The sequence below is a fragment of the Centrocercus urophasianus genome, unplaced genomic scaffold (assembly GCF_019232065.1).
Source record: "Centrocercus urophasianus isolate 14NV4802_14NV808 unplaced genomic scaffold, USGS_Curo_1.0 seq_14, whole genome shotgun sequence".
NCBI lineage: Eukaryota > Metazoa > Chordata > Aves > Galliformes > Phasianidae > Centrocercus > Centrocercus urophasianus.
Window position 1 is genome coordinate 3,618,878 of NW_024884586.1, and position 18,479 is coordinate 3,637,356.

The following is an 18,479-nucleotide window of genomic DNA, read 5'->3' on the forward strand; positions in this document are numbered from 1 at the left end:
TACAATGGTTTTATCCAAGAACTGCAAACCATTGGAAAGGTATTTATTAATTTCATTAGTTATCAGCCATCAAATAAAAAACCTTGCATATTATGATACAAAAATCTCTCTTTTGCACACGTGTGCACACATAAAAAATCTTATATATATATTTATTATATTACCTACACTTCTGTCATTATCAATAGCTTTTTGTGTTTAACCAATTTTACCCAAAATCATTGCAGACTTTTTTTTTTTTCAGGCAAACACCCCACATAATTTTACCAGTTAGGACAGGTTAATCCTGAAATAACAACACGAAGAATCCCTTTGAAGATATTATCTTGGATCTGTCAAATTTAATTTTCAAAATTCTCACTGAACCTCAAATTTGTGCAGCGTTCAAGCCTCAGTGAGAGTCTTAGAATGGAGGCCGTTCCTCCAAATTACACTGCATGCGGACAGACAAAGAAAAATCAAACTGGTGTGAGATGGTTGTCATTTCCTTAACACTGCAGGAAAGCGTCTGTTTCATCTGTTTCATCAGGACTTTTTTACTCATCCAGAATTTGAACAAACGTGCTCCTTTGGAACAGACGTGGTTTACACATTCAGCCCTCCTTCACACACGCAGCTCCAACTCATCCGCATTTTTCAATCTCATAAAAACTGCAATAAATCACTTTCAGACAATTCGCAGAAAGCTACTGATTCTGATAGAAATGAAACAAAAATAAAGAAGAAGAAGAAAGGTATTGGTGCAGTCAGTTCAACATCTGACATTCAGCAACATGCAGCTAACCTTTGTGTTTCCCTTTTTTCTCCTTTCTGGCATTGCCAGTCTGACAGCTTGCAGATGCTGCCTTGGCTTTTTTAGTTGATTTCGGAGCTTGGGCATCCACTGCCACCTTTACATCTTCCTGTTCGGCCTCCTGTACTGCTTGAGAGATTCAGGGTACCCCATGAAAAAGAAAAAGAGAGAGAAACAAGAGAGAAACAAATTGAGAGAGTGAAGAGAGAATGCATTGAGAATTCTGAGAAGGCATAAAGCTGTGAGCAGGCATAGCAGAATTTGGTATTTCAGATAATTCATGCAAAGAGGAGATTCAAATAAATGAGAAATTGCAAAGTTACAGTAAAAAACTGGAAGCGTTAAGTTAACTGGGATGCAGTTCTTAACCTTTTCCCTCTTTCCAGTAACATGCTAGCTGCTAGCTTTCAGGCCAAAAATAACATCATAACATTAATGTGCTGCTGAGCTATTGTAAGAAGCCCATTTCCTCATCCTAAAGTCTGCCAGACCGATCACAAACAGCGGCAGCATAAAGGCAGAAGAGCTTCATTTAGACTTTGTAGTGTCTATGTTTAAAACTATATCCTAAAACCATAAACAAGGAACCACTGGTTTTCTTCTCAGAGAAACACGTCTTGTGCAACTGTCAGCACCACAGTATGATGAGAAGGACAGCCAGGCACTTTATGGAGAAACTATAGACAAAGTTGAAATTACAGACTCCCCGCAGTTTGTACCACACAAATTAATTTTTTGAAGTCTCAGCATATTATGCATGGCACGAACTATGAATGTCAGCATAATTCACATACTGCTAGATGCTTTCAAAGTAAAAAGAGGCTTTATCACTTTCTACAAGCATGACATACTTTGAGGTCAATATTTCAACCGTGCAAAGCAATACACGCAGTAACTCCTTCTTTTGGCCAGGCCAAGCCATGAATTCAAGCAATCTTGGTAAGGTAGAGAGGCATAAAAACAATCATCTTTGTGAAATACATAAAGAAATCATCAAACTTCACATCCCAAGCAAAATAACCAATAGGTGGGCACTAAAAAATGTTGGCACCAGTTGCTGGTTGCTGTTAATTCCTAAGCCCCCAGCTTTACGAGGTGACTGATTTATCCCACAGGAATATCACCATGGCTCTCAGGGCTTCCCACCATTTCTTACTCCCAAAACTGAATTGTTCTCTTCAAAATAAATGAACGAATAAAAAAACCTCAAAGGAATCTAACTGGAACAAACTGGCCACCTATAAATTTAGGTAAAAACATATCTGGCACACTTCCTAAGGCCACAGAAGGGCTAGTGATGATATGTGGACAGCCAGTTATCCCTTTGAAAAGCAAAATTCTCCCCAAGCTTCTGGTCTCTGAAGCAACTTTTCTGTTCACCAAATCCTCCGTGCACACAAAGAGCAACAGAAGCAAACACCAAGGAGATTCCCAGAGGAGTAAGATGGAGTCAGCCTGTGTGAATGCACCTTACAACCCCAGAGCTGCTCTCCTCACAGCAGCAATCCAGTATGAAGAGCATTACGTTCATTGCACAAGGAGCATCTGGAGCACTCACTAACACACACTCCCTTTTCATCAAGAGCCCAAGTTTTACAGAGTATGTAGGTGAAATAGGCAGAGCTGTGAGTGATTAATAGCTCAAATGAACAGCTTGGCATTGCCCAGTTCCTCACTCCTGTCTTTTATCAAACAAATCCCAAGACTGCAGTCTCCTTGCTGAGCATCACAGAGCACTGCAGAAATTAAGAAGACAGAACTGGAGAGCGAGTGCGCAGCATGTCAGGGAAAGTGGCACATACACAGCAGCATGGCATCCTATTTCCACAGGCATGGCAGCCTTGGACTAAGCAGGGAACCAAAGTGTCCCTGCTGCACGGTCTTTAAATAGGCAGGATTGGTCAGCCCAGCAATCTGTCCTGTACTTGTAACTCAGTCGATCTATAAAAATGAGGGTATGTTCATTCCATTGTTTTAAAGATGATAATCCTCCTTTTAATTGAACTTCATTATTTTATAAATGACCGACATTCAACGACCAATCAGTTCCCTTTTAAATATGACCACATTCATTCTTTCAGATGAAGTATCATCTACTTGGCCCAAGGCAATGATTAATAAGCAAGAGATTAAATGTTCTGATATTGTACATTGAAAAGTTAAAGACTTATCCTCACTGTCTGCTCAGCTGTCCTTTGATTAAACAAGAAAACGCCCAAAGCTTTTTGAATTCATTTTGTCCCATAACTTCCAGTGATGGGTGCTTCAAAGGCCAGAGAAGAAAATACCTCCACTACTTTCATCTATAATGCAAAATTTCCAAGCGACAGCCATTTTGAACTTACACCATCACTGCTGTATATGGTAAACAGAACTTTCAAACATAAGTGATGGAGGATGAAAAATAAAACTTAAACCATAAATGTGCCAGTATTACAGATGGGTTTGTGAAAGGAGTTTGCACAGAATCTCATAATTCTAAAGGAACTTCTAATGACCTGCAACATTACATTTAAAGCACTAGTTCTAAACTAAATTCAAATCAAATCCTAAAATATCATCTTCATCACAAAACCCCACCACATTATCCTTAGCTACTGATTACCTAGAGAACAGCAGACTTTTACTAAGGCTCATCCACTTGATAATGTTTTCTCTGGCCTCCTTGCATAACAGAAACTGCTATAATGATATGATTATGTGCTCAGTTGGATGCTAAAAAGTTAAATGATAAACAATGATACCTGTAGCACAGACAAATAAAGACTCTTACATGCAGCTACAGGGATGAAGTTTCAACGAATGACACTCAAAACTGTAGTCATTTCAATTAAAAAAACAAGACCAGTTAACTTTAAAAATCCCACTTCTCTTAACTGTAAGGTGACTACACTCAAAAATACAGTCCAATACCTCATATTTCCAGCTCTAAATTATTAAAATTTTAATTAAAAAATTAAAGATGATTTTCCCTTTTCAATTAGATTTGCATGTATTGGAATTTTCATTTAGACAAGACAGAAATGTGAGCAGGATGTCTTACATTGAGACAAAATTCCAAAGAGCAAATGACACTGGATCATCGTGCCTCATGTTTCATTCTCTTTTGGACTCATAAACTGTAAGAAATTACTTTGAGATAAATGGCAAGATATCAAGGAATACAATGATATGATTTTAGTTCTACTGTTATTCATCTTTTTGTTAGATTGACTGCTCATTACTAACCCCAACGCAGTATTACAAAACATGCTTCCTGGGAGACAGAAAATAGCAGAGGTTACTTTACCAGTTGAAAATCAGAGCTAAGAGGGAAAGGTGAACAACAAACAAGTGAACTGGTAACGCAGTACATGGTCTTGACATCAAAGTGGAAAAGGGCCCTGAGTTGGCTTTGCTTTTCATCGTCAGGAGTCCAACAGCCAAAAGTGTGGAAAGAAGTATTTCATGAACCAGTTCTGTGCTGGACAACACTGGGGTAGGGCTATAACTCATAACCAATGGGAAGGATGCAACTTCTGCATTACTGAATAATCTGTGATGCAGACAACAAGGAATTTAAAAGAAATATTAAAAAACAGTTATCTGCAGATATTCAAGCGAACAACAATGAAAAGCATGTTTTTTCTGTCTGGCCTTCATGACTGTAAGTTCACACAGGAAATTAAATTCAAAGTGCCTTGCAATAAAAATGATTTTCTTATTCATTTGCATGCCTATTTTTCTTGAATACTTGCATACTCTCATGTTCTTAAATGAAAAAAGGGAAACTGTAACATAACATACTAAACTTTCTCACATAACAATGCCATGTGATAGGAGAAAAAATATTTTTGATCAGTATATTGTGTGAAGAATGAAGAAAGATAAAAACTACACAAGAACACAAAGAAATGGACAGATTAAAAAATCTCAAAGTAGTGGAGAGAACACCTCATGTAGAAAGATGGATAAATGATGTGATGCAAACCACTAGCTCAACTCTATAAAGCTATTCACTCTATTTATCACAGTATTGATTTGTTCTCTGATGGTAAAAGTGAAATCCAGAAAGATTACCACGCAAAGAAAGCTAAACTACAGTTCAGTCAAGGGTGTATCTTAACAAACTGGGGCAAATCAGTTGTGCTTTTCCTGGTGTTGTCTGAGTTGTTCTTGTGTTTCACAACAAAAACAGCTCACTGCTTTGCTCTGTAACATATTAATCTTAGTGAACAATTTTTTTTGCTTTTTTTTTTTTTTTTTTTTTTTTTTTGGTCAATTTAAGATTATGAACTGACCTAGCACTTTTATCATCCTAAAACAGATAATAGGTTCCATAAAAATACCCAGAAGAAAGGCAAAACCACTTTTTTGTAGAACAAAATGTTTTTTGTACAGAAGGCCTACAAAAAAAGAATGTGTGGAAGAAAAAAAGTTGTTACATGCAAGGGGCTGGATGAGGGCAAAGATGCTGGCATGTAAGGTAATATTTAGTCACGATTAGTTGATGTTCACATTAAAATGCTTATAATCAAAGGCACTGTCCCTGCAACTAGCAACTTACGCGCAGATTCCAGGCTCCCACAAAATTATGCTGCCTGTAAAATCACTTGTGGCTCTGCAGCTTCTGCCCCTAATACTGGTGCATTACCAGGATGATTTTTACAAAGGTGAAAATATTTGTTAATTGAAGCTCAATGTGAAAGGGCTGACAAAAAGAACAAGGGTACATGGGGACTTGTTGGTGCTTGAGGGACCCCAGTTCTTTCCTTGCTGCATCTGGGACTGCAGAGGATGCTGTTGGCAGCAGCCAGCTCTGCCTGCTGCATTCAGAGCCTGTGGGATGGGTTCCCATTTGTGAGGGCACTGCCGGTGCTGGGCTCACTTTCACAAGCAGACTCCTTGTTCCTTTGGGAGCTGCTGGCTGCTGCTGCTTCCCAACATCAAATTGCAACAAGGAAATGTATTTCAAGTAGAAAGAGAAGGGCGCTTTTCAAGAAGTTTCCCTCAGCTGCCTCGAAACCTCAAAACTTCTAGTACCAAGAAACACAAAGACACCTCTAAACGACTTGCTACCTGCTGTTCTCTGCAGCTACAGGGTTGGTTCATCTATTTTGGGAATGTACTAGAATGGTAATGACTGATAATAAATCAAGAAGATGCCTTAAAGGATGAAGGGTAAAGAGACGACTGCGGCTGTAAGGGAGATTTCAGAATATACTTATTGGAAGTTAGGTGTTTTGCCCACATGATACTTGGAGTGCTGCCGGGTCTCTCAATATTAATAGTCTTGTCCATAGAACACTCCTGGCTGCCTTCAAAAAAATAAACTAACACCTCATTTCAAGGTTAGTGAAATACAAGGATGCAACACACAGTTGTGATGAATGCTTAAACACGGTTTTTTTGTTTGTTTGTTTGCCTTTTGTTTTAAATGGTTAATTGACATTCTCTTATAAAAGTTGACAGCTTGGTATTCATCACCTGTCTCTCACCCTTTATGACAGAAGGCCAGAATGTCATGTCAAACTTAGCAGTCCAAACCTATGCCTTTTACCTGAAACCTGCTGTTCAACACAATACAGGACCATTTTTCTAGATGTGCTGGCGAATGTCAAAAATGGAAAACAAGGAAGCAACTTTGCTTTTTAGCACATGGTTAATCATAATCTCTAAACTGAATGTTGACATGAAAATTGTTCAGAGAGTTTCTAACGGAAAACAATTTTAATTCCAAGTCTTTAAAAAAAAAAAAAGCCACAGCTGCAACAAAATATGGTAATATTAATGAAAGCATATCTGGCACGCATTCAAATCTCTGCCTTCCTCACTGCTGCGAAAAGAAAAATCTCTCCCTGGTGGAAATTCACCATTTCCATAGATATAAAATTACTCTTCCCTGTAAAAATGGGCTTTCATCATTTGCATGAAATGTGATTAAATAGTGTAATTAAATTGTTGCAGTAAGCAGTGTATCTCTGCATGTTACTTGATTTGTATATACGTTTGCAATCCAGACTGAGAAAAGCTGCAGTCACAGCCGAATTTTGCAGTGCCATATGAGGCTAAAATGTTTGTTCAAGTTTTGAACAGGCACTTCAAAATAAAGGGTGTAGAGATACAAGACAACAAACAAGTAGATGTGACTGCAAGGCGTTACAGAATGGCAAGCTGCACTTAATAAAAACTTTAAACAATATGCTTTCTGAAGGACACTGAACTGAAAATAAACAAGGTCACAAGAAAGAGAAGGTAATGAAGGATTAAGCTTATCCCACTGAATAAAAGATTGTCATCTTCTATATACAATCTATGCTTAATTTCAACACATGTTCTTATTTAGCTATTTTTAATGATGAAGTAACGAAGTTGTATTTAGTACTACAAGAAAAACAGGCTTTGTAATAAACTGGAGCCAAACATCATGGAAATTAATGGAAGACGACTTACTGCTTGAAATGGCAGGCAGATCATCTAGGATCTAACCTACAGGCGTGACCCCAAAATAATATCAATACATTCATTTCAGTGCCAAGGAAAAGGCTGCTATGCTCATTTTACACGCATAATTCCTGCTCCCTCCACACAGTCAGTTTTGTCCTGGACTTAATCTAGAAATACTGCCATTAAAGTACTTCTCCTGCTAGTATGCCTAAATTTGCTCAGGGATATGATTTAGCAGAAGTTTGTTAGAGTAGTATGGTTAGGTTGTGGTTGGATTCAACGATATTTAAGGTCTTTTCCAACTTGAGTGATTTTATGATTCTATGATTCCTAGGGGCAAAGATTATGAAACAAGAGATTCTGTTCCCATAAAATATCTCTCTGCAACCTCCTCCAAATAATGAAAACAATTTCTAGTCCTACTTCATCCACAGATGCTGGCTGGCAAGTAGTGGGAACTGTAGCAAACTGGCTCGTAACCCAGCTCAGACTAACTGGATTAACTCCACTCATGGACTTTTTGGATTTATTTGATCTCAGGTTGGCCTGTTCAATCAAATTCATCTCAGTTCTAGCAGATAACTCAAATAATTTTGCTGTTATTAGTTAATAAGCCAGTATGACAGTAACCAGAAGGTTTTAGAGGGATATACTTCAACGTGGAAGTTATTTATCTGAAAATTCATACCTAATGGCAAAGGGTGCTTATACAGAAAGAAATCAGCTTAAGTAGTAAAATATGTAGTTCCATGCTATCTGCCTACAAAGAGCTTCCCAGGCCAATGTTTTCTTCCAGAATAAAAATGATCTTGACTTTTTTTCACTCTACTCTCTGACAATTATTCTGGAATGAAATCAGCTTTTATTCCAGAATAGAGTTGCCCATCAGTGAACCACTGCAGCAAAGATTACTGCAACACAGTGAGCTATAGCAGTGTTTGAAAGAGAATTTCTCAGTGCAGAAAGCCTAACATTTCAGCAATTCTGAGATGTTATCTCTGACCTACTTTGAGCAAAGTACCACAGAGATACCTCCAAATAGGCATCCAATTATTTTTCAAAATCAACCAGTGCTTTTGTGCTGCATAGAATTAATACAAGGAAAGAAGAGTAGAGGAGGATGGTAGGTGTAAAGTGTTCCTTTTGCAGCATTTGCTGTACAGGAATTGACTTAACAAACGTGTTCATCCGAGCAATGTAGTTCATTCAGCAGACCTTCAACTCCCATCAAAGACTCATTCTTAACTAAAAATCTGCATGCCTAGAGCAGAAACAAATGAACGGAAAAGAGCAGAATAGTTCTTTAGAAACAGCCCAGCTGTCTCATGCATCCGACACTCCCACATACAAATGTATTCATTGAAGGGGAAAAAAAAAAGCACCAACCCTGAAGTTGAATACTGTAGTTAAAACCGGTCATCAGAACCTAATGATGTATCGTGCAAACACTAAGAACGTTCCCAGAGAAGACCACACCAAAAAAGGATGCTTTCAGATTTCTTGTAATATTTTCAAGAGTAACGTTCCCAACAAAGGATTTTATAAGGCAATAAGGCACTTTATTAAGTAACTAAATTCTCCTAAGTCGGCTTTTGCTAACGGCATGGCTTATTACAAAGACAGCTGACCCTCAAAGACTAACAAACTCTTAGGATGAATATGAGAAACATTATCTTTTGCTTCTCTGAGACCTTGTTAAATATTGAAAGGGTTTGAGAGAAAAATCAGGAGATTTAAGGAGAAGAGATTAGTAAATATTCCAGTAAATGGTACAGTACAGCATAACAGGAAGGGTCACTCTTTACCTTAAGAGCACAGTTAATCTCACTTAAATCAGAAAGTCCACTATGGTGCAAACTGTTGCAAAATTTACTTCAATTAACATAGATAATATGCTACCTTTTATAGGATTATAATGCCTGTTTTTCTGAGTTTTTTCTGAGCTATTGATTCTACCTACAGTATGAAAAGTTCAGTATATAATGGCACCTGATGAGCAAAGAGAGGAAATATGTTTTCCGTGTTTAAAAATCATAAAAAACCTAAAACTAAAAAAGTGCCCATCATTTGTAAACCTACACTTCTCACAATGTGATCTGTTAGTCCAGCAAATGTCTGCTACAACCCTGCTAAAAGGTGTGGCCACTAGCTGAAAATGACATTGCACAACAGACAAAAAGTAGAGCACACGCAGTGCACTTGAGAGAAATCTGGAACGACTGACAGTTATGCTTTTGTTCGTTCTAAAACTAAGATACTGCTTTGGCCTTTTTTGTTCAGGTGTAGATTCACTAAAACATCTTAGGCTTAACCCTAACTACTCTGCCATCTAATAGAATTCTCAATCTGAAAACAGCCATTGCTCTCCCAGTACCCTTCTATTTCAGCTCATGTCCCACACGCTCATCAACACTAACAGAAGAAAGCCTTTGGCTATGGAGTTGAATCAAATTCAACATATGCAGAGCAAGAAAGACTGAAGATCACTGTTCTTTATACCTCTTGGATGTACTATCAGCCTGGAACAAGATCTATAAGAGACACAATATTGAACATGTGCAACCCAAGCTTTTCTCTAGGATAACCTGGAGAAAAGTACACACCTAAACATCATAAACTAGCATGGGCCACCTGAATACAGAACTAAATAACGACTGGTTTCCTGAGGATTTATTGCTGATGACAAAATTCTCTGAACAGTACAGAAATGGCTTTACAGTTTTTCACCTGAAGTGTCTCTGTACCTTTTGGAATTTGTAATTTTTAATAAGAAACCGCAGACCACAGTTTACAACTTTTGGATATTCTTCTCTACCTACTCGCCTACTTTAATGAAACTTGCAGAAATGTGGTATCTTTGAGGTTGTGATATACAAACTTAGTTGAAATTAGTTAAGAAGTTTCAAATTTATCATTAACACTGACAAGATCCATAGACTAGTACAGTATGAGCTTTACTTCAGAGGAAGCAAAGGCTGATGACACTTTAATATTGCCAACTGATCTGAACTGGTAGCTAGTTACCTTCCTCTGTTCCCTATTCTTCCATGGCCCAGTGGCTCTTACTCCCAAACAAGTGAAGGTTATCGATTATTCACTAGGAAATAACACCTTTCTTCTCACAGCATGAACTTAGCACTGTCAGCATCATACTACAACTTGCAGTAGACATGCATGCAATAGACCACATTCGTATACCATGGTATATGGTGCTGCTGTTGCAGTTAAGATACGATTCAACCAAGGGTGCTTGTTCTTCCGAATGTTTCGTTCTACGCGCTCTTGTGCGACTGTCCACATTGGACTGAACCATTAACGGCTCCTGGCGCTTTTTTTTCTGCTTCTGCTCTAGCAATGCTCGCTGAGGAAAATACAAAGAAAATCAGGTTACTGGACTCCAAACAATAGCAATCTTCGATGAAAAACAATAGATCATCTTTAGGTCTTCTAAGTTTTCTAGTGGTGGGAATTGGCAAGTAGGATCTTGGGTTATTTTGGGTAATAGGAAATCTTTCGGGGAAAAAAAAAACCACCAACCCACTGCTAAAACACCTTCTGCTGAAAACAGCAAATAATTAAAATAGATCTTTCTGAGCACTCTATCAGCTGTCAGAGCTTACTTGGAAATAACCTTTGGAAAAACAACAGTGAGAGAAGCTGTGAAGCAATGGGAGGGTAAGCAAGGGCATGAGACACAGAGATGCCAATTTAAATTTCCATAAATCAAAAGCAGATCATTTGCAAATTAGAAACAAATGATAATGCTGGACGTAAGCTTAATCTAATTATACAAGACAAACTTTAATTAAACATTTGAATTTCTCAGCTACACCTGCAGAAAACCAAAGCAATACTGACGGAATGCAAGGAATTATCCTGGCAGTCTCACAAATTTCTTCTCCCAGCTGCTTTGTGCAGTTTCCATTGATACCTCTCTGTTTGAGACATCTTCCACAGTCTCAGAGAACAGAAATGTTAATTTTAATTATCCATTTCTTTACCACCCCTGTGCTCATATACAGTGATATCCTTTTTGGATATGCTTTTAAAAGCATATCCATATGGATATGCTAGAAATTAAGAACAAGAATGGAGACTGGAGCCTTACAGCTCCTTAAGGTGTCTGTAACATTCCAAGACAACTTCAGAATGGTCAGCATAACAATAAGCAGAAAGTTTTCTCATTTTCTCACTTGAAAATGAAATGCTAGCAGACATGCAAACAAAAACAAAAAATAAAAAGATGGGAGAAGGAATGGATGTAACAACAAAAAATTAAACTTACAAGGTTTAATTATAAAACACAAAGGTTTTTGAAGAGGCATCACACACAAAAAAAAGGTGAAATGGAAACCTCAAACCCCATTAAAATTTAACAGCAAAATTTCCTGAGATTTCATTAGAGAGATTCTGAATCATTTTCTATGAATCATGGAGGATAACAGTAGCAAAACAGATAACATAGAACATAATGCCACTGGTTTGTAGCCACGAGGTTAAATACATGGAACGAAAAGGAAAAGATGTAAAAACTCTGTGGTAAATCTCTGCTGGCCAACAACTTTGCAAAAACTTCTTGTCCTTTTCAGTCCACCAATGTGATAAGCACATTGTAAGCAAACTTAAAATGAGTTCAGGGCAGTAGAGATGTTAATCTCATAAGAAAAATTGCAGTAGAAGTTAGAATTTTACATAAGCTGTGACCTCCACAGACTTCTCATTTGCATTCCCTAATCAGAGATGCAATTTTCTTGCATGATATATTTACCAATTACCAGATACGCGTGTTGCAGATTTCACTGCTCCAAGATCTAGACTTCAGAAGGCAGTAAGATACTCCTCCAAATCTTACCTGTCTGTCAAGCTTCTGCTGACGCAGGTTGCTCCCCTCATCATCCAGAACACTGTAAAGACAAGTACATAATTAGAACAGATTTATCACTCAAAATAAACACCAAACAGCAATCACTGAAGCCAAGTGCCACAAAAGCTACTTATGTAAAACTTCTACTGTGCTCCATGGAAGTTTGCCTGTCTCAACTCGCAAAAGCCGGCTTAAGAGAATTTAAATGCAGTCTGTGAAAGACTGGAAAACTCTGGTTCACATAAACTTTAATAAAAAGTTTGTATCAACCAGATCACAAAGAAATGCAAACTCTATGGTCTACAGCTTGTTTTCTTCTCCACCATCTTCTAATGAAAATATCAATGTAAACAGCAATGGGATTTGACTGAAAATTTGCATGTAAGCCATATACAAAGTAATGAGTGTTAGGAACTCAGCAGTATTCAAAATCATCTCAGAAAAATTAACCATCCAGACTTTGCAAACTGAACACCAGAATTTATTTCCGAATACCTGAAGTCACACTTATTGACATGTGTTCAATTCTTAGAGACTAGCAAGACAAACAGTATGGTGCCACTGATGTATTTCTTTCTGCTAATTGTTAGTAGTTGGGAGATTAGCTCCAGCACTTTCAATTGTTTTCATTAATTAGATGTTAAAACTAATGGTATTGCAATCAGAAAACTATTCTTATGAGGTATTTTATCAAATGACTGACTACACTTCTTTTCTAGAGAATAAAGGTCTCCATTGTAAGAACATTATGGTTAAACTTTGAATGCAGATCATTAAGTCTTTTAAATTGTAATATATCACCTACAAGGAATACTCTGCTACAGAAATAGCCTCTTACAAGCAGAATCCATTTCCTCTTACAGCACTTAAAAAAAAAATAATAAAGAGATTAGCCCCATTTCTATGATCACTCTTAACTATTAAAGAGATAAAAAGAAACCCAGGACAAATGAACCTGCATTCTGACATATGTAAAGCCAAATTATATTACAATGGAAATAGCAAAGGGGACTTCCCATGCATTAATACATACTCCTTAGGAGAAAAATCAACCTAGTAGTAGAGCTTAAAAAGACATACAGATGGTCATCTTACCAACACCAGCTTCATCAAGATCTGCAATTAAGTACTACTGGTAGTATCAGCCTTTAAAATTTACACAATTCTTAATTCTTACCAAGACTGGCATTCCAAGAACTGAAACTATGTTGTACAAGAACCTGAGGAAGGAAATAATGCAGTCTCTTGTAGACACAATGCATTATTCATAATTTTTTTTTTTTTTTTTTTTAAAAAGAAATTCTTCTGCTTTATACCAAGCATTCTTAATCAGATAAATTACAGACACAAGTTACAAGAAGGCACATATTCCTCTACGGTACACAATATCTGCTTATCCAGAGGTGTTTTAGTACAACCACAATACATATTGGCTGCACTAATATCCAGTGAGATACCTTTGAACTAACAATTGAGTAAAAGATACCAAGAAGAAACTTTTGGGCTTAATGGACTGAACAAATCCTTCTCATTTAAGATAATGCTAGAGAAAAAGACAAAAACATGTAATGATGATAGCACAGATCCTAAGAACTGCAGAGGCAGCAATGCATGTGCAGCTGTAATAGAGAGTTCAAGAGCCAATATTGCTCCACTTCACCAGTCATTTGCAGAGCTAAGGAGAAAACTCTGATCTCTTCTTTCATATTCTGCTTTATAAAGCAGACTGTGCTGATGCCCTCAGATTTGTTAAATGAGATATTTATACACTTCTCAGACATTCCATAAAGCATCAGTTCAGTAGTCATCTTTACGTGCATATAATGGTTTCGGTACTATGCTGGATCAGCTTTAATTCCAAATTCTCTATCACAGACAAGGTGTATGGGCACTCAGGATGTCTGTAGCTTCCTCTGCTTTCCTGTATCATATCCTGAAGTACCACACTGTGTAGAACAAGGGAGAAGGGAAATCTCCTCAGACTTGCTTTAAGCCTCACCTGGGTCTCCCTGGGAAGCCACAACAAGCTGACCTCAGACCAACTAAACAAGCACAGCTCCACAGGTCTCCTTACTCACAGCTTAACTTAAACACAGGTGTTTAAGTAGCACTACAGCAAATATCAGGCAGAGGAAGAGTGTGATTTGCATTGATTCAGCATTCCAGGAATGCAAAGCAACTGTATCAGACATGCTGAAGGACTACCAAGAAAACGAATCTCCATATAAAAACTGTGGATATCATAACATGAAAACACCCTTCCATATTGCCCTTTTACTGCAAGACGTTGGTAAGTGAATAAGTATAATCAAAGCTGACAGCAAGAGCATCATGCCTTGATACCCACCTGCAAATGCCTTCTGCAGCTTCCAAGTCTTTCTTTCTGTGACTTTGTATTTTATCAAGTTCTGGGTCGTTTCCCGCAATCCTTTTGTAAATGTGCACTTGCCCTTGCTGCAGTATCTAAGCTGCAATGCTCAACACTAAAACTGAACTCCAGCTTTCTTCACAGACACCAAGGTTCAGCAGAATACAGTTCATCAATTCCCTCACCTTTCAGATGGATGCAATTGTATTAGAATGCTTTACTGCCATCAGACAGCCACACCACTCTTCTGAGTCCATCACAGTGTAGACAGGGCCTTAAAAGTAATCCAATTACCACCAGTTATATTTTAACAATTACCAATGCCACAACCACTGAAAAGCTGTGACTTTGTCCTTTCTTGATGCTCATGCAAGCCTAGAGAAGAAAAGGATCCAATGTAGCCTGTATATTCTTCTGATATAATAGCAAAATGCTCTGGTCTGAGACCGTACTCTTTGTTGTTATTTTCTATGAGACCTTGGAACTGTTGATTAACACCCAGTAATTCACATACCCTCAATTTCAATGGAAGAACTCTCCTCAGACTGGGTGACTTCCAAGATTTACCATAAAGGAACATTAGGCTTTGGTAAAGAAATAAATAAATAAACAAAAGATTTGTTTCTGGAGCAATGCCATCAAGCCCTCACTTTTGCTGCCTTAAAAACAACTGCAGCAGACCCTGAGATGCAAATGTGTCTGCATCTGGTACTCCTTGCAGAGTACTGGTGGTATTCCAGACTCCAAGAGCTGAAATACAGCAGATCTGCCCTTTCATTTCTTTGGAATAGATGAAAGTCTAGGAGTAGCAGCAGAGTCTTTACCCTTCCTGAAAAGAGCAGAAACCAATTGCTTTTTCCCTTGGAAGAAGGGAAGAGAAACAGTACTTCTGTAGCGTAAGCCGTGTGCAAGGAGACCCAGACCATCTTACATAGATTCAGAAGCAGCAAAGATTTTGTTGTTCCATAGTCAAAATAAGTGACATGGACACAGACTGAAGTCCCAGAACAGTAGGAAAACCAAAGCTGTAACATGGCAGGATCACTACAGGAAATAATCTCGTAGAGAATGAGGCTGTTAGAACAATTCTGCCTACATGCTTGGTGAGATGCTAGAAAATCCCAGTAGCAGCATGAAACTCAGTCAGTCTTAATAAGGAAATATACTTTATAGCTCATGAAAATTAAATTACTGAAGAGAATACATACATGTGAGCAATTTGTGCTGAAGCATCCTGAAGATCCAGCAAGCTGCACTTTCCCTTCTATTTGACCAATTATCATGTATTCACCTAACAACTTGGCCATGGCTTAAACAACATTTGTAAGGAAGAGTGATTTTACAATGTGTATTATATTAAAAACAGTATTCCAGGTTTGCAGCAATACATTCTATTCCAAATTCAGTTAACAAATCATAGCTTGTATATATTTCCTTATAGATAACGATTCAGAGAAGACTCATCCATCTATATTCAAACTCAAGCTACTTACCCTTGAGAACTTACTGGATGTTGGGCTTAAGAAGTTTGCAAGACTACAGCTATATATTATAGAGATTCAAGTTGAAATGTGGTCCAAGATCCATAAAACAGATAGCAATATTTTCAAATTTTATATATAGCATTTGGTTCAAACATCCCCCATCCTGTTTTCTAAAGGGAACTATAAATGAAATATCACCTTGTCAAACCATTACTTTTTAACACACTTTTTAAACCAAAATCTATTTTACTGAGACAGTTACAACATAAAATTCAATTTACACAAAAATAAACAGGCTTCCTAAAGCACTGCATATCATAACAAAGACAAAAATGTAAGAACTTAGTTTATCTTAGTATCCCAAGCTCTTCATAATCTGTTTTCCTTAAAAATCTTTTGGAAAGAAACTCCAGAAGTTTTAAGGACAAAAGCTTACCATTAAGCTTTTAAACCATTTAAACCATTATGTGAAGCTCCTCAATTTGCTTGCTATATTTTCCTTTAACTTCACATTGCTTGATTTCAATTTAAATAAAACAGGAAAAGCCTTAATCCAAATACATTTAACAGAGAGAGACTCAACTTCTTTCACTGAATGTGCAAACTGCTCACATTTCAGTAAGCCACTGCAAGCAAAAAGAACAACCAAGAGATGTTTTTAATTAAAATCTGCAGGATGTATGTAGTCATTAATTTATTTACTTCTTTTTTTAGAAGAAGTCTGACATGTTGCTTTTGCCAAAGGAAGCAATGTATTCTTTCTTCCTGACGCTGCCTTACAGAGAAGGATTTTCCAAGACAGTGGTCTGAAATCATATCTATCATATCTCTGCAGTTCAGCACTTAACTGTAATGAGAAAAGTTCCTGTATTAACAAATATTCATACGACTACTAAACTTTCATATACTGTTTAAAAGTGTCACCCATGCATTTTCTTTTACTGCTTGTTCATGACAATACTTTGCTAACAGCAGCACTCCAAAACTCCATGTGAAATCAGGGACCTTCGTACAAGCAAGATATGCATACACAGTCAGGGAGAACTCCTGAAACAAACAGTTGAGCTTATAAAAAGTTAAGAGTTTGGATACTGGGGTAATAGTAGCCCATGTACAATACTAAACTATACTGCAGTCTTGCAGTGAAGAAACCCAATATGTTGCTGTGTCAAGTGAAGTAGGTTATGGGATCTTATAGAATAAGGCTGACTCAGAAGTACATGAATGGATGTAATGTGCCTTTTGAACATTACATAGTCTCTGCAGACATGAAGTTAAAGCATGCAGAGAAACAGCACTTGACTTACAAGATATCATCTGTCACATTCAGCTGATTACACTTCTCTGTAATCTCCATGCTTCCATAAGATCACAGTAGTTCAACAAAATCCAACTACTCTGGATAATGTTACTGTCAAGAAATGCTTCTGTATGTGTCCACCAACGTGGCCAAGGAACCTGCAGACACAAGTCATGCTGCAGAGGGAATGGCATACAGGTTCTTCAAACCACTGACATTCCACGAGTTCCCCACCAGCAAGCCAGCAAACTATAAAACCCCAACACCTGCAAGCCCACACAAAATGAGATCTGTTCTCCCATGTATGCCGTATGTTGAATTGTCCAGACATCTCTTACTGCACATTAAATAGTTGGAATAGAACTAGATATGTGCTACAGAACAATATTATAAAAGACACACATCCTAACCGAAGACTTATTAAAAACAAAAACACCACCATCCTGAAACTCTGTAAGGTTTCCTCTAGCTAAGAATAATAAAGGTTTTCTGACTCCAAAGTGGCTGCTCAATCATCTGATCTAGAATGGAACCTTCAGCTACTATCACTGTGATAAAATAAGCCCCTTCTTTCCTGGGCCATATAAACATGCAAAAGAGAAAAAGGGACAGGAGTATGGATATGTTTTTTCATTAGAATTACCAGCACTGAATCACTCACAAAACACAAGAAGATGCAGAGTGGCAATGTTTCAAATGATAGCAAAAGTAATGCCTGCAGGGCAGATGGCTGAAAGCAGAAATTGAATTTGTAGTTGCACAAATAATTACAGAACCAAATGCTTTATTTTCTGTTCTAATCCTGTCTAGCACACTAATTTCCTAATTAAAAATCAGTAAATGAATGAGACCTTTCTGAACTGCTGGTCCTGTTAGGGTTATCTAAATGTTCGTGGTACATTAAGATCTACAGCACTTAATTCTGTTTATCCAACAGTTCTGTTTTGGGGATTTAAAAAGAACAAAAAACTTTTTAGCATCCTTTTTTTTTTTTTTTTTTTTTTTTTACTTCTTCCCAGCAAATCAACGTAGAACACACAAGAAATAACATCTGTGTCAAAGCCCTCAATCTGGGAAGGAACAACCACTGAGACAACACAAGCTGGGGACTGTCTGTCTGAATGGGGCTGGGGGTCTTCGTAGACAGCAAGCTGGACACAACTAGAAAATTAATTATCTAAACATTTCATTCAGGAAGAAGGGAAGGGAAGGGAAGGGAAGGGAAGGGAAGGGAAGGGAAGGGA

General features: G+C 37.6%; 1 protein-coding gene across 3 annotated transcripts in view; it reads right to left on the bottom strand.

Annotated features, from left to right (window-relative positions):
• Positions 1 to 18,479, bottom strand: part of TUB (TUB bipartite transcription factor) — a 122,478-nt gene that overhangs the window by 23,809 nt on the left and 80,190 nt on the right. For 2 of the 3 annotated variants that reach the window (XM_042814994.1, XM_042814995.1), the window contains exons 2-4: positions 12,072 to 12,123; positions 10,418 to 10,580; positions 785 to 919 (exon numbers count right to left, since the gene is read on the bottom strand). In XM_042814994.1, coding sequence (XP_042670928.1) covers positions 785 to 919; positions 10,418 to 10,580; positions 12,072 to 12,123 — 350 coding nt within the window. The remainder of the gene's footprint in view (positions 1 to 784; positions 920 to 10,417; positions 10,581 to 12,071; positions 12,124 to 18,479) is intronic. The other variant, XM_042814996.1, reaches the window with a different exon arrangement.